This window comes from Rhineura floridana, chromosome 16 (genome assembly GCF_030035675.1).
Source record: "Rhineura floridana isolate rRhiFlo1 chromosome 16, rRhiFlo1.hap2, whole genome shotgun sequence".
Classification (NCBI taxonomy): Eukaryota; Metazoa; Chordata; class Lepidosauria; order Squamata; family Rhineuridae; genus Rhineura; species Rhineura floridana.
This window is the reverse complement of record NC_084495.1, coordinates 9,291,963-9,313,802: the sequence shown is the minus strand read 5'-3', so window position 1 is coordinate 9,313,802 and position 21,840 is coordinate 9,291,963. Positions and strand designations below refer to the sequence as shown.

The following is a 21,840-nucleotide window of genomic DNA, read 5'->3' as shown; positions in this document are numbered from 1 at the left end:
AAAGTTGCTTTTCAGGCTACAGGAAATAAAATGAATGGAGACGGAGGGAGGCAGTGTGGACAGGGGAATGATTGACACACCCACCTAAAAGCATTAGAGCACAACGTCCGCGAGCCGTAGAGATACAGAGTGAAGACTTTTTTCCTTCCTTTTTTGTATTATCAGAGGATTGGGTTAGTATGGATTTACAGGGGGGAAACTGTGTGATAGCTTCTGTTTGCCAGTACCATCATGTGAACCATGCAAATTAAAAGGACATGTGAGTAGCACTAAACACACAGTAAACCACCATGTAGGTGAGCCGTGCTACATTCCAGTGGGGCTATTGCTACCCTCTTTTGCATCTGCTGTACATACAGAGCCTTGGAGGAGGGAGGTCCGCATCTGCCTCATTTATTTAGGAAAAGTCAGGGGCACTGCAACTTACGTAGCATCAGCAGAAGTGTCTCTGTTGTCAGGTGTGTTGGAAATTTTGGGATGCAACTTGAGCTGGGAGTTAAAAAGGTAAATAGAAAGGACACCTCCTTGTTCATAGGCTGTACCTATTCTTTGATCTCCTACTAAATCACCTTTTCTGTGTGAAGTGATGCTCTCAGGGTGCTGCCCACTCTTTCCAGTTTCTCCTCTCTTCGTTCTCTTGGGAAAGAGACAACATCTTCCCCTTTGTCTGTCTTTCTCCTCCCAGCATGAAGGCAAACACTAGACTCCTTGTTCACATCTCTAACTTAGACATATGTAGAACTCTTTCCTGACAAGGTATGTATTTCCTAAATAAAGTAGTTTTCTTGTCTGAGCCAAAAGCCTCAGTGTGACAAATGCCAGGGAAGGCATGCCACTTAGTAAGGTTTCAAATGTACACAAAGCTCGCTAAGGTGCTTCTTTGCAACTCTGCAATATGTTTATTCCTTTAAAATGGTAGCATTGATGGGCAACACCTTTGAAGGAACTTTGCTTACCATCTGAATTAGCTGGCAGGAGCCGGGGGGGGGGGGAGGAATGCTTGTAGGTGAGAACTGGCCAGCCAACTGCCAGCTGATTGCCTTTAACCTCGATCAGAGATGGGGAGCCATATGTGGCCAGTGAGATGCCTCAGAGGGCATGGTGTTGCTTGAACATGTGGAAGCTCATGCTTTAACAAATCTCCAACAAAGGGGAACTGCGAAGCAGAGGAGTAGCTACTGCAAATACCCACCTTAATCTCTAGACCAGTGGTTCCCAACCCTTTTTTTTTCTTGTGGATTTGAAAATACTTGGATAGGAAAGAGTTCTGCATCTAGCTAAGTTGGAGGTGCAAATCCTGAGCCCAGTGTTCACCCTCATGCTGGAAGGAGACAAACGCAAGATGTCTTCTCCGTTTCTCAAGAGAACAAAGGAAGAAGAGGCAGCTTGAAGATGTGGTCACCATCCTAAGAATTACATAGGAAGAAAGGCTTAGCAGGAGAACAAAGTATAGGTGCAGCCAGGGAACCAGGAGGTCTCCTCTCTACCTTCTAATCTTAACCCTATGCAAACCCAGCCCCCAATTTGAGTTGCACAATATATTTTCATCATAAGTTGTAAAAAAACCCCAACTCTTACATATTATATGTGCAAAATGTAGAAGACATACAAATACATACTTGTGTTCCTGTACTCTGAAGTCTAGATGGTGCTAACTTGATTATGAAACTAGCCATTTATGAAGGGGGCCACTTGAACAGCACCACACAGTTCTGTGTGATCCATTTTGTGTGATCTGAGTTATGAACCAACTTGGGAGAAGAAGAAAAGTTGTAGGGAAGGAGAAAATCTAACAGGTGTGGTTTGGCAACATAGAGTGGAGCTGTACCATATCCAGAAGACCAGAACAGATGAAACTCTGAGCTGTGCCATGTAAGACAAAGGTGCAGGGCTCTCTTCCAGGTAAGCACCACAATGCATGGGTCACCAATGCGGCACCTGAGCTTACACATGTACTCTCGGAGACTTTTCTGGGATCTGCAGGATCCCAGCCTCCTGCCCCTCCTGCCCGTAAAACTTTAGCTAACAGAAGTCTTTTTCTCAAGCCTAATTGTGGCATGGGTGCAACTAGGGGGTTATAGCTGGGGAGCTATATATGTATGGTGCCCACAGCAGTTTCTCCAGTTTGCAAATGTGCCCACAGACCCCAAAAGGTTGGAGGTGCGTGCTACAATGGATACCAATAAATACAGTGAAATTCACAACTGAAATTCCATTGTGGCTTTAGGTCCAATTCCATTGTAAGAGTTGTTGGACTGAAAACGCAGAAGGTAGCTTAAAGGTATAGTTTTTTTACACTGAAGGGGAAGGTGGGAGTTTGAGAGCTATTATACAGCCTAGGATCATAATCCAAAACTTTTCAGCCATGCAATACCCATGTCTTTTGCATTGTGGAATCCGCTTTACATACCTATTTTACTCTCCACACATATGTGAGAATGCATAACTGAAGACATGCAACATGGAGGCAGAGGCTGCAACCCTATGCACACTTAAAGCTCAAGTCCCACTCAACTGTGGCTCTTACTCAGTAGCAAACCAGCATAGGATGGGAGTGTACCATTTCCAGAACTCTGCAAAAGCACAATATGGTGATCATTAGGCAATATACTGCTCCTTTACAAGATGCAATGTAGATGATGTCCATTATGCCGAGGCACAAAATATTCACCGCATAAGAACAGGACACAATGAAAAACCCAGGTAACCCAAAGGCTTTACAAGAGGGAGTAAGTGCCAACAGCTACAATGGAATCTAGAGATGAACAAACCATTTCAAGAGGCCATTATCAGAAAAGTACAAACTTTATTAGTGCTTTGGCACATACATGTGGAAACATTCATTTGACAAGCGTCTCTGCTAAAAGCAAGGTAAAAACAGCTTCTTGCATCCCACAAGGATTTCCATGCAGGTGGTATATATTTCCTGCTTTGCTTCTTTGGAGTTAATATTGAAGAAGCGGTCAAACAATTTGCAAGATTAAAAGTAGTCTTGGGGTTTCACGTGGCATGTAATCCCACAGTAAATGTGAAGACATGTTTCTGGCGTATGACAATAGGTATTCAATCAATCATAAAAGAGCCCAGCGTACATCCCACACAGATTTAAAAATACTAAGGTCTCTCCCTTCCAAGCGAGTTTCATGTAGCAGTTTAACAATACTTTGGTCATCTCTTTGCTGGTCATGTGCAAGGAGTATGTTTCAGGGACAGTCTCTAGGCTTCCGCTATTCAGTGGCCTCCCTGCTGAGCCACAACTGACAGCAAAGAACTAGCTCTGCCCATGAAAGGAAAGGCCTGGTAGCCACGCAACCATGACACTGCCAATGGCAACTATGCTTTGGACATGACCCAAGTCGCCCCACATATATACACACTACTTTCCTTTTGAGTTAGAAGGCTCCCATTCTTTCTCTGTCAAGGGTCAATGTTAACAGATGGGGCGGGGATTGCCATTCTCTGGGCAGAGTATTTAGTAATGCAGTTCAAGGACACATGCAAAACTGTATACATACATGTATTTGTACACGTCCTGTTGACTTACCGCCAGTGACTGCACAGGAAAAGGTTGATGTGAAATATCCTTTTTGTAGATCCCATGTCCTCACCCCACCAACACTGTAACAATCCATATATATGGGGTTATGGCTTATCTCCAAGACTGGTTCCTCTAGAGCAGGGATGGAAAATGTGCTAATGGACTAGAATAGCCTTAGCCTGTGCCTGACCATTGGCCATGCTGGCTAGGGATAATGGGAGGCTAAACAGGAGGGCCACCAGGTTCCCTGTCCATGCTCTAAAGCAATTCATTGATTGGGGCATGGCATAGTAAAGACTTAGCATATAGATGTCACCATGACATACTAGCTTCTTAGTCTGTAAAAGTATGAAGCACAGGTTTGGGAAAGTAAGTCACTACAGTTAAAAGCAGTCTAGTCAAAACATTAAATCAGTTCCCTGATCCTAAGAGAGATCTAGGACTACTGAGCATGATTCTTCTTTGGCAGGTGCACCACACCTCTCACTTGGAAGGGGACCAAATACACCATTGGCTAGACCATGTCTTCCCCAAAGACAGCCTCCGGGGTGTGATGAGGACTACAATGAGTTCTAGGTGCAAGAGTCACAGGACACAAAGTGAACCCTTCACTCCTGGGGATTTCAGCACCCGCACGACTGGAATGCACAGACGATGCATCATCTGAAGGAAGAGGGGACCATCGGACTCTCCGCGAACCTTCAGCAGCAGAGGATGATGGAACTATGGATACGCAGGCACCATAGGGCTGAGGAGAGTTATTGAGAGGGGTCCTTGAAGGAGAGCTAAGGTGATCGTGCCAGCACCGACAGCATCGCATAAGGCAGGACCACAAGCAACGTTGGAATTTGCGGTGGTATAAGAAGAGTCCAATGCAAACAAGTTCACCAATGAGTAATATGATAAGGACAATATTGAAGTCCCAGTCAACTAGAAAATGAAAGGTCAATTTGACATGTTATCACAGTTAAAAATCCTGGCCCATACTCTCTCACACTCCTTCCTTTTCTGTGCTTAGATCCTCATCCACCTTGGAGAGACCACCTTGAGACCCTCTCCCTGCTTGCTGGCCTCTTTCCACCTGGCCTGGAAGGGTGAGGCCTTGACTGACTGCCGCTATAAAAGGTATCATTACCTGAAGATGCCAGAGACTACCTTGACTGGGGGGGGTGTTGTTCTGGGGCTTCTGTTGGGGTAAAAATTTAATTCTGCAATTCAGAATTTTTGTTTTCCTGTTCTTGGGATTACGCTTCTGTATTTTATTGTTGGATCTTATTAGGAATTATAAGGGTGTATCAATTTATTGTACATTTCTTAAGATGTTGTTGCTAACATCGACTATTTGAATTTATTTTCTAACAGTGAATTGTGTAACTTTTTTTCATGTTGTGAGTCGCCTTGAGCATAGATTGCTATGGAAAGGCAGCATACAAATAAACAGGGATGATGATGGTGATGTCTTGGCCTGCTAGCTGTTGGAAATGCGGAAATGCAACTCAAACTGGCTGAGTTTGCATGCCTGAAAGGCAATAGAGAGGAATCTTCCTGTAAACTGATACTCTAGGGATGCTGACCACGCCTCCTTCCTGTTCTTCTCGATCTCTCTAGGAGAGAGGACATGTTTGCTTTGTCTTCTCACCTGAAACATGTCAAAGGCTGTGCCTGGTCTTTCTACCTCCAACAAAGCTAGTGAACTAGAACTTTTTTCTATCAACTATCTATTTCCTTAAGTAAATAAGCTTTTCTTATTTTACCAGAGACAGGGTAAAAGTCTGCTCCCACAGGAAAAGTCACAGACTTGCTCACAATTCCACTGCACTGCTGCAGATCAGCTCACTCTGCTAACACCAGCAAGATGCCCAAACTCCAGTGGCGTCACTAGCGGGGTGCAGGGGGTGCGGACCGCACCTGGGTGACACCATGAGGGGGGTGACACCCAGAGCCGTCCATCACGGGGCAGGGCGCCCACGCCGTTACCTGGCAAAGGAGCCAAGAAGTGCTCCGGGTCGGCATCGGAGCAGCCAACTCCTCCTCGGAGGCAGGCAGGCGGGCGGGCGAGACCAGGAGCAGCATCGGTGGGGCGAGGGAAGCGCACCGGCGTTCTCAGGCCTGCTTCTCCAGCTGGGTGCCCCTCTGGCATGTGCCCTCCCAGGGGCATGGCTGACTGGCCTCGTGCGCAGTCAACAGGAGATTTGGGGGCTCGCCAAGGAGTTACCACACCGGGTGACACCAACCCTAGTGACACCACTGCTCCTCTCCCAGGACACCTTTTTTGCCACTGCAGGAGACTGGCATCCTTTCACAGCAACAAAGAAAGCTGCTTTATACTGGGTCAGACCATTGGTCCACCTTGCTCAGCATTGTCTATACTGACCGACAGCAGCTCTGCAAGGTTTCAGTCAGGGGCCTCTCCCAGCCCTATCTGGAGACGCCAAAGGCTGGACATTTTGCATGCAAAACAGATGATCTATCACTGAGCTAGGGGCCTTTTCCAGGTTTAGTAGTTATCATGGCTCTACCGCTCTGGAACAGGAGCCAGTCAGGAGTAGAATTGTTCTCCCATCTGCCATGTATGCACAGGGAATATCACAGCTGCACTAATGCTCAAACCCCTTTTTCTATACTCAAAGTAGAGAGGAGTGTATTGATGGGGACACCTGCACATCATCATCATCTATACCCCACCTTTCCTCCAAGGAGCCCATGCTTCTTCCCCTCCTCATTTTATCCTCACAACAACCCTGTGATGTAGGTTAGGCTGAGAGAGAGAGTGACTGGCCCAAGGTCACCCAGTGAGCTTCACAGACGGTTGAGTGGGGAATCTCAATCCTGGACTCAGGCCCTAGTCAAACACTCTAACTGCTACACCGCACCAGCTCTCTTCAAAAGGGCTGACCGAAAAACCACAAAAAAACAACCATCCACACACTCTTGATTTAAAGATTCAAATCACATCCACACCATGCACTTAAAACACATGGCTTCTCACAAAGAATCCTGGGAGCTATAGTATACAGAGCTACATTTCTCAGCACCCTTAACAAACTACAGTTCTCATAATTCTTTGGGGGAACTCATGGGCTTTAAATCAAATATACAACCTAAAACTCAATGATGGTGGTGATGAGCTCAGTGGTATACAACACACTTGGTGTGCTGCACGTTGACTTCCAGCACCAAGAACTCACCTAACAGTGTCAGGAAGGAATCCAGGTCCTCTGAGCCAGTCAGAGTTGACAATATTTGACTAGATAGATTGATGGACTGATTCTAGATAAGTTGGTTGTACATCTCACCTCCCAAAAAAGCCAGACCTTCTTACACCAAAGGGGTCATATGAGCAACCCACCAGTCCTCACTCTATAGTTGGGGGTGGTGGCTTTGGCGCCCCCCTGCAAATTATAAATTGGCGTTCTTACCTTTTATATTTTTTTGTGTTCATTTTTCAATTCAAATGTTAGTAATTTATTATTAATTTTTCCAGGTGTTTTTTAAAAAGTTTCTGGGCTTAGGGGTGCCTCTGGTGCCCCTCAAACATTGTGCCCTCCTGCCATGCTTACCTTGCTTACTGTGTTACACCGGCCCTGGGGAAGGACCTTTTCAGTGGTGGCTCCTGGCATGCAGAACTCTCTCCCACTGTGGTGTGCCTGGCTGTGGATCAGCGGTGAACAGTAGTGTAGTGGCAAATTCAGAAGTGCAGGGTCCCTTCATAATAGTCACAGCTGGTGGCACCCCCTTCTAAAATTATAGAATAACCTGACCAGGTTTGAATAAAGCTTTCTGCTTCTCTGTCACTGTCACCATTTGACTGTCCTTTCTCACTGCCAGAGATTTTGCTTGAATTTCTGAATTCAGTATCTACACATTCATCTCCTGCTGCTACCAAAGTGCTTGATGATGTAGCTGGGATGCTATCATCAGGATTCACTTTCCCTTCTTCTGCAATTACAGAATTGTCACTCTCTGCAACTTGGCTTTTGGAAGTAGGAGCTAAAAGGGACTCCTTTCACTTTGAGTGGTTCCAATCAGCAGGAAAACAAGGAAGCAAGTTAGAAGACTCTTCTCAGTGGCCAACGAGCTCCCTTTTTATGGTGAATGGTTCATAGGATGCTGGAGACCTAGGGACTCGGCTGGGACCTGGCTCTCCAAAAACTAAAGGGTCTAAGACCCTCCAAGACTCTGGAGGGCTACACCCCTGGTGGTGGAGCATCTGTTTGGCATGCAAGAAGCCCCAGGTTCAACCCCCACCCCCGCATCTCCATCTAGGACTGGAAGAAACCTCTACCCCAACCTCTAGAGAACTGCTGCCAGTTAGTGTGGACACTATGGAACTAGATGGACCAGTGGTCTAAACGGCAGTTGCTCGCGCCCCGTCTCCCTCATTAACGGTCCACCCGCTCGCCCACGAGCCTACTGTCGATGACTTACCCGGCTTCTCAGCCTCGGGGCCGGCCTTCGCCTCTACTCGGCCATAGCCGGCGTTCCGCTCCAGCGGGCCGAGGGACAGGGGCGGCTGCTTGTCCAACCAGATGTCCTCAGGCGGGCAGCAGGTGCCCTTCGCTTCCCCGCGCTGCCCCCAACTTTGGGAAGCTCCCACCGCTCGCTCCCTCCAGCCCACGTCGTCCTCCTCTGTCCCCGCGGACGCACCCCCGAAAACCAACAGCGGCACCAGGGCGCACAGCAAAGCCATGAGGCCGACACCTGCCAACGGGGACGCCTCTTCGCCAACCCAAACCCGCCGCGTGCAAGCGAGCCTTTGTAAGCAGCCAAACACTCCGGTTCCATGCCCTCCCAGCTCGCCTTTATATCCTTCCAAGAAGCCGGGAAAGGCAAGCGGACGCAGCTGGCTGGGCCCGATCCCCACGCGTCCATCACGAGCAAAGAGCCCTTGGGGCAGTCTCCCCTCCCAGCCACTAGCAGTGGCAAATTCAGAAGTGCAGGTTCCTCCCTAATAGTCACACCACACCTCCTCATACCCCTCACAGCCAGGTCCCCTCCTAAGGTTATTTTATTTACTGAATTTCTAGCCGGGCTGGCAATGCAATAAAGTTGTATTTTATTCATTAAAACTTAAGCTTTCAGTCTCTGCCATTAATAAGCAGGTTGTTTCAACACCAGGGATCCCTGGGGTCCTAAAGAGCTGCAGTTTCCCCGTCCCCTGCACTTAGCAAGTGGCTTCTGTCACTTTCTAATCTCCATCTGAGATCAGGTACACATAAATTATTTTCTGCAGATCCACTAAGTGTGGGTGGAAGTTAAAAAATCCGATGGCATACATGTTTCCTCAGAGAAGCAAGTCTCTTTATGTTTAATGGGGCTTTCTCCCAAGTGAGTGAGTACAGGAGAGTAGCCTAGACTTTCTTGTGAGGAAGGGGCGTAGAACGTTCATGGTGAAAGGACCACTTACACACACTAACCTGGGAGTAAGCACACTTGAATACAACTGGGACTTATGCATGCATCTAAACACACAATGATCATGCCAGATTGGTTGAAGCCTGGAGGTGTACTGGGGGGGGGGATAGGGGGTAGAGAAAAAAACACATCCCTTCCTTTATAATGATGCATCATTTTGGTTAAAGGAAGCAAAGTTTGATGCCTGTGATACAAGTACTAAGACTGCAATCCAATACATGTCTACTCAGAGGTAAGCTCCATTGGGTTCAATGGGACTTAGTCCCACATAAATATACATTGGTTTGCAGCCTAAGTCCCCCTTTGCAGCCATTTTAGTGTGGTGTAGTGGTTAAGGTGTTGGACTACAACCTGGGAGACGAGGGTTCGAATCCCCACACAGCCATTAAGCTCACTGGGTGACCTTTGGCCAGTCACTGCCTCTCAGCCTTAGTGGACGGCAATGGTAAACCACCTCTGAATACCACTCAGGGTCACCATAAGTCGGGATCAACTTGAAGGCAGTCCATTTCCATTTTATATATCTTCACAACAAGCCTGTAAAGGGCATCAAATGAGCTTCATGGCTGAGTGGGGATTTCCAGTCCTTTCTGCTCGAAAAAGAAAAAAATGCTGTAGTTACTATGCAGTATTAATAAATAACCACAACAAATGAATCAGTGCTTGATTATAACTATTTAAATCTTGAATTGATCCCGGCATGAACATCTGAACAGAACTGCTATAAATCTTAAATCACTTTTAATGCCCCACATTTGAAATAATGCCTGATTGTGCACTGAATGTAGCATTGCCAGCCTCAGATCAGCAGGTGAAAACCTTCAGTAACATAACTCCACCTCCCGGACAGAAACATCCAGATCCACACCCAGCTATATGGAGCTGCAGGCACACACAGAGACTTCCCACTCCCCCAACTTATTTTTTCCCGTTTCCCTCCCTAGTTCCTGGCTTTGGGCTGGAACAAAACCACACATCCCCCCACTTTGGCTTTAAAGAAAAAAAAGAAAGTTAGCAATACACTTTCTCTTTCTCTGCTCCAAAAGAGTAAGGTACCAATCCAAGAAGGTTTCTAGTTAGTGCTTTAGAGTGGAGCACACACAGAGAAAAGATCAGTCACATGGGATTTCATTTGCATTGTCAGAGTTTTCTGATGATCTTCCTATCGTTACTGAGATTCACACTTACCTAGTAGTAAGCCCCACTGAATGCAGTGAGACTTACTTCAGAGCAAGCATGCATAGGAATGGGCTGTAAGGCGGCATCCAAGGCACATTTACTTAGCAGTAATATCTCTAGTTCAAAAGAGAGAAAAACCTCAATGGATGACTGATGAATCTCTTGAAATGGTTAAAGAGAGAAGGAAAGCAATAGCAAAAGGAGACAGAAACAGGGTCAGAACCCTAAATGCAACAATACATTGACTAGTACATAGGGACAAAGAGAATTATTACAATAGTTATTGTATAGAAATAGAAGAGGACAACAAAAAGGGAAGAACAAGAGCCCTATTCCAAAAGATTAGAGAAATGAAAGGGAAATTTAAACCAAGAGTAGAGATGTTGAATAATCAACAGGGGAACACACTGACTAACATGAAATAAAAGGAAGATGGAAGCAATACACTGAAGAACTCTAAGGCAAGCACGACAGATTCATTCACAGAAGAACCATATGATGAAGAACCAGAAATTTTAGAATGTGAGGTGAAAGCTGCTCCTAAAATACTTGGAAGAAACAAATCACCAGGAACAGATGGCAGACCAGTAGAGTTGCTACAAGGAACTGCGACTGAATCTGTCCAAATTTTGACAAAAATTTGTCAGATATGGAAAACTAAACAATGGCCCACAGACCAGAAGTGTTCAATATGTATATCCCAATTCCAAAGAAAGGGGATCCCAGGGAATGCAGTAATTATCAAACTATTGCCTTAATATCCCATGCAAATAAAGTAATGCTCAATATTCTACAACAAAGGCTCTTACCATATATGGAGGGAGAAATGCCAGATGTCAAAGCTGGATTTAAAAAAGGAAGAGGTACCAGAGATCATATCGCAAACATATGTTGGATAATGGAACAGACCAAGGAATTTCAGAAGAAAATCATCACGTGCTTTATAGATTACAGCAACGCCTTTGATTGTATAGATCATGAAAACTATGGAATATTTTAAAAGAAATGGGGGTGCCACAGCATCTGATTGTCCTGATGCGCAACCTATACTCTGGACAAGAGGCTACTGTAAGGACAGAATATGGAGAAAACAATTGGTTCCCCATCGGAAAGGGTATGAGACAGGGGTGTATTTTATCACCCTATTTGTTTAATCTATATACAGAACATATCATACAGAAAGTGGGACTGGACAAAGATGAAAGAGATATGAAAATTGGAGGGAGAAATATCAATAATTTAAGATATTGAGATGATACCATACTACTAGCAGAAACCAGTAATGATTCGAAACGAATGCTGATGAAAGTTAAAGAGAAAGCACAAAAGCAAGACTACAGCTGAACGTCAAGAAGACTAAAATAATGACAACAGATTTATGTAACTTTAAAGTTGACAAAGAGGACATTGAACTTGTCAAGGATTATCAATACCTTGGCCCAGTCATTAACCAAAATGGAGACAATAGTCGAGAAATCAGAAAAAGGCTAGCACTGGGGAGGGCAGCTATGAGAGAAGTAGAAAAGGTCCTCAAATGCAAAGATGTATCACTGAACACTAAAGTCAGGATCATTCAGACCATGGTATTCCCCATCTCTATGTATGGATGTGAAAGTTGGACAGTGAAAAAACCAGATAAGAGAAAGATCAACTCCTTTGAAATGTGGTGTTGGAGGACAGCTTTGAGGATACTACAGACCGTGAAAATGACAAATTGGGTGTTAGAACAAATTAAATCAGAACTATCGCTAGAAGCTAAAATGATGAAACTGAGGTTATACTTTGGACACATAATGAGAAGACATGATTCACTAGAAAAGACAATAATGCTGGGAAAAACAGAAGAGAGTTAAAAAAGAGGAAGGCCAAACAAGAGACGGATTGATTCCATAAAGGAAGCCACAGACCTGAATTTACAAGATCTGAACAGGGTGGTTTATAACAGATGCTATTGGAGGTCACTGATTCATAGGGGTGCCATAAGTCGTAATTGACTTGAAGGCATATAACAAAATAAATTCCCCATTGAACAAAAGTTATCTTGTTCTCTCTCTGCTTGAACAACCCCCCCTTCAGAAAACTCCTCTCTGGGGCAAAGGAAAGGAAGCACTTGCTGGCAGACAACAGCATCTTTAACTTGAAGGGACCTACCCATTGCTCCATACTTCCCTTCACTTTTTTTAAAAAAAGCAAGCCCCAATCACTCCCCCAAAGTTTGCTGCTGGCTGGCAGCCTGTTTTCAGTAGTCATAAGAAAGTAAGTACCTGAGCTTGGCTGTTCACCCTCCTCTCTATGTAGACTTTTATCTGTCAGGCCCTCCTGACTCTCTTCCCCATATCAGCAAACAGTAGGAGCCAATTAGTGTGCAGGGGGGATCCATGCTGACTGCTTATTTGCTATAATGACTGCAAATTCTGCAACTTGATTGGCTGTAGAGACTGACCAGTTTCCAGCTCCTCCTTTCCTCCTTCTTTCAGATCTCCCCAGAAGAGTGGACATAGTGATTTTGTCTCTCTTATCTGCAGCATGAGGTCAAAGGCCATGCCTGGTCTTTGTACCAGCAATGTAGCTAGTTTGTCAGAACTAGAAACTCCTTCCAATAATTTATGTACCTCCTTATATAAACAAGCTTTTGTTATTTTACTAGAGCCAAAAGCCTCAATGACTGCATGCAGAGTAAGAGTCTGCTGCCACAGGTAAAGTCACAGACTTGCTCACAGTTCTGCTGTGCTTCTGCTGATCAGCTCACTCTGGTAACATTGACCATGCTGCAAGTACCCAGAAGTGCTGACCTTTGAGACAAAGCTTTCATGCTTATCCCAGCCACTGTCAAATAACATTCTGGTGCAAGCTCATATATGAATACCTGCTCTAATCTATCAATGTATTTCCTGATTTATAAAATACTGTTGAACCTGCTACTCCAAAAGCATGGGGTACATACAGAATAGCCAACTATAGGGACTAAGGCTGCAATCCTAACCCCACTTACCTAGCAGTCAGCCCCATTGAGCTCAGTAGGACATCTGTGTAGAAGCACCCACAAGTGTTAACCTTTGAAATGAACCTTTCTTGCTATGCGGCCACTTATTAATGCCTGCAATTCGCAGTCAGATAATATGCTGATGACTCTTTGGGATGACATGGTTAGGATTGTACTGTAAAGCAATGAGAGCTAGTACCAACCAGTCAGGAAAACACCCAGCCTGGTCAGCTCCCAGTTGTCTGACTGGCAGCATTGGGCATGTGAAGATTTTAATGGCATACCATAGTCTTACCTGCTAATCTGTACTGTTTGAAATGCTCCTAAAGAGACAGCTACAGGGGCCGGTTGAAAAGTTGGCAGGCCTGGATAGGAGTAGTTAACTTGCTCCGATGCTGATAGAAGGAAGTTTTCCCACTGCTGGGGGGTCTCCAGCTCTGCACCTTCTCAGTATTATCTGCAAGTTAACTTTCTTGTGTAGGGGTGGAATACACTGAGCCCATGTTTACATACAGTTTTGTCATATGGCTTAAGAGTTAAATAAAACAAACAGGATCCCCAAAGCAGCAAGGAGCAGCAGAGGCTAACATTTCTTCACCAGCAACTTCTGTGTCACTGCTAGAATTATGTATAGGGTGAAATTAGCCTGAATTAGCTGATGCCTCCTGACTATATTGCAGAGCGATTCAAGCACATACCAGAACTTTAGGTTCCCTCGAGTGCAACAAATCCACATTTTTTAAAAAAGCATTTTACCATTTGGAAAGTGCTGGGGAAATGCATTGAATTATGTGGGATGAGCATGTTGAAAGTGAGGCAAGAGCAACTCCTGTTTGGGTTCTTTTGTGTATATTCCAGAAGGAAGATAGAGTCAGGGTCCTCCAGCTGGCTAGGCTTGCCTCCCTTTACCTGTGCTCTTCTCTACCTAACTTCCTTCCGTTGTAAACTGATATGCTCAGGGAAGCTGACCTGCCCCTCCTTCCTTTGTTGTCTTCTTCAATTGTCGGAGGAGAGAGGAGACATCTTTGTCTTTGCTCTCTCTCCTGAGCCATGAGGTCAACACCCACGTCTGGGCATTGCGCCTCATCCAAACGGAGCGGGATAATCCACGTTTTCCATATCTGGTTTGTCATCTGACAGTCCTCACTTTGCCTGTTTGTTCACTCTTTCTCGATTAAAAAAAAAAAGCTTTTTTTGTGCCCACACATGCAGCAGGAGGACCTGTATTTCTTCTCGCTTTTTCCCAGCTCCGCCCATAGCACTCCCCCCTATCAGCCAATTGGTCCACAAAATATGAGTATGCTCCTCTCCCCCTTTGCAACGAAGCACAATAAGAGCGTGAAAGTTTGAATTTCCTGTGGCTGTAATGGAGTTCCTTGCCGCTCGCCACTCTGGAGCAGGGCCAGCGGGGGGTGGTGTCTCCAGGTGCTTATATGCCAATAATTGCTGTATATATATTTTTTGCTTGTATTTACCATATTACGCAAAAACAAATGTATGTGTTTTTGCCTTTATGCATAGTAAACATTCTGGAGATACACACGGCTGGCAATTCTACCTATTTCTCCAGAACTGCGTGTCATGTCTAGGAAGGTAGACCACCAGTCTCAATGGTTGTTGGTGCCCGAGACGCTGTAGCAAAAAACGTTTGAACGTAAGAGCGCAAAAGTTTGAAGTTCCTGTTGATTTGGTAATAGTGGCTGTAATGGAGTTCACTGAGTTTTTGGCTCTTTTACAGCTCCACTTACAGCTATTACATTTCTGCCTTGTGCAGTTGAGGGCAGCCAGAGCTCAAGGAGCGCCTGGACAGGGTCCTGTGCCACCCTGGAGCCCAGGAAAAGCAGGAGCCCCAGCAGTGCACGAGCCATGCCGAGCTTCCTCGGCTCCTGCGGGGTGGTGGTGGAGGAGGCTACTTCACAGCAGCTGCACTGGGGAAGGTTTGGGATAGGAAATGTCGCGATGTAGCCAGCTCAGTGTGGCAGGAGGTGGCGGTGGCTACATTTCCCCCCCTTCTGGCAACACTGTTAACAAGCCAGGGATTGGGGGAGGGGTATGCCTTTCCTATCTACTATGTCTTTCTAGAAATAAAGTAGCTTTTTCTTATTTTACTAAGTCTTTAAGTCTCAGTGATTTAAATGCAGGGTAAAATCCTGCTTCTTAGGTAAATGCACACACTGGCACATACGCAGCTCAGATCGCTGAGTTACTCTGCATAAACAGAGCATAGGAATAATGGAATGATTATAAGCACTCCACAACCAAATCAGAACAAATGCACAATAAAAGCCATAATCTAACCTCCATGTAAACTTTGGGCAAGCAAATCAGGATGCATGCTGAAATTAACAGGTCGTCTGGAGGAGCCACAGAGTTTGAAAATAAGAGCACTTGAAGCAAAAGATTCCAGAGCTTTATAGCTGCAGCTAAAGGCTACCAATTTGCAAAATGCACGAGAAAGTCGCTAAAGAAGACACTACCTAGACAGGAATTACATTCTTTGGAAAAATTATGCAGAGTATTACTAGCCAGTTTCTCTCTAGCTTTTCCCATCTTCTCAGAAGAGAGTCACTCCTTGTTCATTCCATCCTGGCAATGGGAAGAACAGAATGTCCATATTATACAGAATGGATTAAACAGTCCTGAAGCACTGCTTTCCTTAATGATGTTTATAAAAACCACATGCCCATCACATGTCACATTGGGATCACAACTAATTTAAACCCATTCTCCCCATTTTGAAATGTTGTATTTATAAAGAAATATACGATAAAACACATTTATTTCCAACTTTAAAAAGCATCCTTAGATAACCTAAGAACATGAACTTTGGCCATGTAACCTGTTGGAATTGAGAGAACGCAACTAGGATTGGTTTGAGGTTTGCATGCCTGAGGGGAGATGGATATGAATTCATATGGTCAGGGAAGCTGACCTGCCCCTCCTTGCTTTGTCTTCTTCTTTGACTGTCTGAAGAGAGAGCAGCTTTGTCTTTGCTCTCTCTCCTGAGCCATGCGGCGAACTCCCACATCTGGGCATTGCGCCTTCAACTTAAGTTAGTTAGAACGAGGTATGCCTTTCCCATCTACTATGTATTTCTATAAATAAAGTAGCTCTTCTTGTTTTACTAAGTCTTAAGTCTCAGTGATCTAAATGCAGGGTAACAGCCTGCTTCTTAGGTAAATACACACACCGGCACACACTCAGCTCAGATCACCGAGTATCTCTGCATATACATATTTCCATAACTGCATTAATGATGATAATTCAGTTTGCTCAATGTAAGCTATGTTGGTTTTTCTTAAGTTCAGTGTTTGTTTGTTTTTAAAGAAGTATTGGCCATAATGGCACCTTAATTTTTTAATCAATACAGCCTAAAATCCTGACTGAGGGAAGCAGATTAAGGGTTAAGCTATCCTGCCTACCAGTTCTCCCATGCCAAAAAAACAAGCAAACAGAGACGCATCAACCAGACTCCCAAGACAAATGGCAGACTGCGGCCATGCAGTACCAGGCTGCTTATGCCTAGAACGACATCCTTGCCTCCTAATCAAGGTAGGAGAGCTACAGGGCATAGCTACAGTCTCGGGGCATATCACAGCAAATGCTAGCTATAATGGAATTTTAAGAAGTTGAACAAAGGATTTCATGAGACCAGGATCAAAATGATGCACACATTTTTATTGGTAGCTATATCTGACAAGCATACACACTATAAAAACAGTTTCTTGCATTTAAGGCGCATTTCATTCCAGAGACATCTCTGCCTCCTTGCATGCTTTGCCCCTTCAGTGTCAATACAACATTCATGTTTAAAAGGGCTTTGGAGCACCATTGAGTATCATGCCTCATATAATCCCATGGTAACTATGCCGATTTGTCCCAGGTTTATAATACAAACAGAATCATGGTAAACTGGCCCAATGTACATCTTTCTTAGGAGTATGAATACTAAGACATTGCCTACTCAAGTGTGTTTCTTGTGGCAATTCACTATACTTGGGCCATGTCTTTGCTGACAATGTGTGAGGAGTTTGATTCGGGGACAACCTGAGCGGACTACCCATTAAGCTACAACTGGCAGCAAAGTACTAGCTCTGTCCATAAAGGAAAAGGGTTGGTAGTTCTGCCAATGACCTCACTGCCAATAGCTTCCTCTCAGTCCCTTCTCTCCCAACAATGTTTAGGATACGACACAAGTCACCCCACGTATATCCACACCACTTTCCTTTTGAGCTAGCAGGCTCTTGTTCTTTCTCTGTCAAGAGTCAACAGATGGGGGGATTGCCATTACCTGTGCAGAGCATTTAATAGCCTTTTCATGCAGTTCAAGGACACATGCAAACCTGTGAAGATTCATATGTGTCCTGCTGACTTACTGCCAGTGACTGCCCATGAAAAGGTTGATGTGAAATACCCTCTTTTTAGATCTCATATCTCTTCCCCCCTTAAGACAGAAACACTGTAAAAATCCATATATATGGGGTTATGCCTCATCTCTAAGACTTATTCCTCTAGAGCAGGGATGGGAAACGTGTTTATGGACTAGAACAACCCAAACCAATGCCTGGCCATTGGCCATGCTGGCTGGGCTTAATGGGAGTCCAAGCAACATCTGGAGGGCCACCAGGTTCCCTGTCCATGCTCTAAAGAAATTCATTGATTGGGGCATTGCACAGCAAAGACTTAGCAAATAGATGTCACCATGACATGCCAGTATCTTGTGTATAAAAAAATTAGTTTTGGGAAAGACAGTCACCAGTCTAGTTAAAACATACAATTAAAAGCATGACCATGCAGCGTTAAATCAGTTCCCTGATCTACGACCACCCAGAATGACAGAGGGTCACTAAGTACACCACTGCCATCCTAGGCCAAGTCTTCAATTTCAAAGATACCCTCTGAGGTGGGGCTATGACCGTCATTATCCTCTGGAGTATCTGACGAGATGTGACCCCAACCATTGCTACTCTCTGGAGTTATTGTTAAGGTGGGACTCTCCAGGGTGCCTACGAAGAAGGAACCCAGAGGACTGCTCTCCTCTGATGTCCCTTGAGACTGGGTTATCATTCCATTTTTTACTACTGTGGCATTTTCAGGTGCCCTGCCAGAGATTGCAATGCCTCCAGAGACCATAGCAGCAGAGGACTCTGGAGCTGTGCTCATGTGGGCACCATAGGGCTGGGAGGGATGGTCACCAAGAGAGTCATTCGAAGGGTGTCTATGGTCCTCCAGCCGCTGTGGTACATTATGGGTTATCAGCCAATTGCGGCATGCAGGGAAGGCCCAACAAAGGATAACAAAAGCAACTCCCACTGTTAAGAAGATTATTAGCAAATAGAAGTCCCAGCCATCTAGAAAAAGAAGAGGAAAAGCCAGTTACTACTTGTTACAAAAATGAGTAAAGGTCTTCCCATCTCCACTTTCTGTCTTTAGATCAGAGGCAAGCAAGCAACCTGTGCATCTCCGTATCTGCCCAACTCCCATCCACCCAGTCAGCATGGCCAACCATAAGGCTGATGAGAACCATAGTCCAGCATGATCTGGAGGGCACAGGATGCCCTGCCCTCCTTTCCTTGCCATCCAATCACACCACTTCTCCCTTTCCAGGGGACAAGGTTGCTGAGGCAAGATGACTTGCATCCTTTGCCCCAGATTACTGCAAGCTATTGTAAGTACTATTCGCAAACATCATTGTTATCTGTTGTCTTTTCTGTGCCTACTGAAGACCTCCTCTTTCAAGAAGCAAACCTTTTAAGTACTTATCCCAGTCTGCATCTGTATTGGGACTATTTTTTAGATTTTTTAAAAGATGTTTTGTTTTTAAGATGCTTTTAAGTGCTTTATTTATTTGTTTGTCACCCTGGGCTCCCTTTGGGAGGAAGGGCAGGATATAAATTTTAATAACAACATCATTAATTTCTCCGGGTGGTTCAGCAACTTAAAAACATAGTGTTAAAAAAGAGTTTAAAAACATCACAGTCACAAGAACAGAGTGGGTCTCATATCTCAGGTGTCAAAGTCCAGGGCAAAGAGGTGAGACTTCAGCATTTAGTGGAAACTAATAGTATAGTGGCAAATTCAGAAGTGAAGGATCCCTTCATGATAATCACAGCCATGCCTCCTACTAAGATTACAGAATAACCTGGCCAGGCTCGAATAATGCTTTCTGCTTCTCTATCACGATCACCATTTGACTGTACTTTCTCACAGAGATTTTGCTTGAATTACTGAATTCAGCGTCTACGCGTTTATCTCCTGCTTCTACCAAACCACTTGCTGATGTAGATGGGATGCTGTCATCAGGCTTCACTTTCTCTTCTTCTGCGATTACAGAATTGTCATTTTCAACAACTTGGTTTTTTGAAGTTGGAATGAATAGGAACTTCATTTCACTCTGATTGGCTCCAATCGGCAGGAAAGGACAAGGAAGCAGGTGAGAAGATTCTTCTCAGTGACCAATATGCTCCCCTTTCATGTTGAATGGCTCATAGGATGCTGGAGACACAGGATGCTGGAGACATAGGGACCCTGCTGGGACCTGGCTCCTCAAAAAAGTAAAGGGTCTAAGACCCCCTAGACCAGCCTTTCCCAACTAGTGGGTCACCAGATGTTGTTGGACCACAATTCCCATCTTTCCTGACCATTGGCAATGCTGGCTGAGGCTGATGGGAGTTGTGGTCCAACAACATCTGGTGGCCCACTAGTTGGGAAACGCTGCCCTAGACCCTGGACAACTATATAATGAAAGGGCCAGATGCAGCTCTTTGGGGAGGGAATTCTGCAATGACAACATCAGCCTGCCACGACTAGAATTGCTGTCCCGCCCACCTCTTAAATATGCACAGAGAACCAGAGGGGACCACCCCATAAAAGCACTTTTAAAACACACCTCTATTCCATACCCACGGCTGCGAAAAGAAGGGCCTACTGAGGTGACACCCACATAAGACTAGAGCCTCTACTGGTGTGTGCGTGTGGGGGGGGGGAGTGATCAAAAAGCCATTCACAAACTTTTGATTTAGACCTTAAAATCCTGTTTTTGGGGGGGGGGGAAGATGCAGGTCAGTGGTGTAGAATGTATTTGGGAAGCTGAAGGTCTCCATTCCAGCACAAAGAACAGGTAACAGGGGCGAGACCCAAGTCCTCTGAACCAGCCAGATAGCCAAATGAAATGAGTCTCTGACCAGCGGTGACTCATGACCACTGATGCTGGTAGGGTGGAAAGCAGGAAGGCCGAGGGTAGGTGGAGCCAGAGCCAAGGACAGGCAGAGCGAACTCATTCCAGCATTGCCCTTGCGGTCTTCCTTGAGGAGTTCTATGAGGGCAACACTGAGGCGAAGGAAGCTAACAGGTGGGCCTACCCCTTGGACTAGTTGCAAGTAAGACAGCAGGTAGGTGGGGGTGCTGGGGCAGTGCCCCCATTTGCCATAATGGACCAGCCTCCATTGCCACCACCGTGGTGTCCTCCAGATGTTTGGGGCCACTTTGCTGCCTGGGTCTATTGGGAGCTGTAGCCCCAAACATCTGGAGGGCACCAGGTTGCCCAGGGCGGGGCTACACACATACCTTGACTCTATGGAAGGAGGATTGGAAAGCAGAGGCAAAGGGACAGCAAAGGTATAATGGCCAACGTGCGTTAGACCTGGTAGGTCCTGCAAGAGGGAACTTTCGATACGGAAGTTCAGTCTTTTGTTATACCGTCTGGTCTTTTCTTCTACCAAAGGCTGAACTTCTGTATTTGAAATCCCCCCAAGGCGGACCTAAGAGGTCCTGCTTGCAGGCTTCCCGTGGGCATCTGGCTGGCCACTGTGGGAACAGGATGCTGGCCTAGGTGGACAACTGGCCTGATCCAGCAGGGGGCTTCTTATGTCCTGATGCACGTTCTATGTCCGAAACGCGTTGGGCATTCCCGCTTTGCCCGCCCCTTTCTCCTTGGACTCTCCATTTGGGGCTCCGTCGACTCTGGGAGAGGCAACAGCGCATCTCGTCTCTCCCAGGAAGCCCCAACCCCCGAGGGCAAGAGGTTAACGAACAAGCCACTGGCCATCGCTCTGCAGCCAAATCGTAACGGAGCAAAGCCAGCTAGCGCCAGGCAGGCGCCACAAAGGGCCGCCCTTCCGCCGGGCCTGCAAGCAGCGTGCCCAGTTCTTAAGCCCGTCCGACTGCTCGGGAAGCCGCTCCCCCAGTTAGGAAGGCTGATACCCTTTAAGTCGCAGACAGTTTCCCCAAAATCAAAGCCAGCAGAAATAATCTCTCTGTCCCGTTAACGCGCCACCGAAGCGCCCTGGAGCCAGGAGTCACCGTACCTTTATCTTCCGTCGTGGCCCTGTTCTTCCCTTGGCCTTGGTCCTCTATGGGATAAGGTTGCAGGTCCAGCCGGATCTCCCCAGGAGCGCAACAACAAGGCGGACAGCAGGTGTCGGAAAGCAACCGGGCGGCGGTGGTCTCTCCGCGCTGCGGCTGCTCCATGGTTTGGAAGGTTCCCACCGTCGGCCCCGTCCCAGGAGTCCAGGCGCTGCCCAAATCCTCGTGCTCCATCGCAGGCACACCCGCTAAAACTAACAGCAGGACCACGGCACCCCGCAGAGCCCGCTCCATAGTACTACACGCTTCCCTCAGGTCAACACGTCGGCGCAGCACCTCTTTCTCGACTGTGCAGTAACAAAGGTTTCCGTCAAATGAGTTAGCTCACAGACTGCCTCCTATAACAGGGAGTCTAGGACCC

General features: G+C 45.9%; 2 protein-coding genes across 2 annotated transcripts; both read right to left on the bottom strand.

The window, feature by feature from the left end:
* Window positions 1-2,786: 2,786 nt before the first annotated feature.
* Window positions 2,787-8,473, bottom strand: LOC133371256 (uncharacterized). The gene is made up of 2 exons (XM_061598470.1): window positions 7,967-8,473; window positions 2,787-4,468 (listed from the first exon to the last, which is right to left on the bottom strand). Exons 1-2 carry the CDS (start codon window positions 8,226-8,228, stop codon window positions 4,053-4,055), a joined length of 678 nt encoding a protein of 225 aa, XP_061454454.1. The 5' UTR covers window positions 8,229-8,473; the 3' UTR covers window positions 2,787-4,052.
* Window positions 8,474-16,772: 8,299 nt separating this feature from the next.
* Window positions 16,773-21,840, bottom strand: LOC133371450 (uncharacterized). The gene is made up of 2 exons (XM_061598904.1): window positions 21,422-21,840; window positions 16,773-18,466 (listed from the first exon to the last, which is right to left on the bottom strand). The coding sequence occupies exons 1-2, from the start codon at window positions 21,711-21,713 to the stop codon at window positions 17,982-17,984; spliced, it is 777 nt and encodes a 258-aa protein (XP_061454888.1). The 5' UTR covers window positions 21,714-21,840; the 3' UTR covers window positions 16,773-17,981.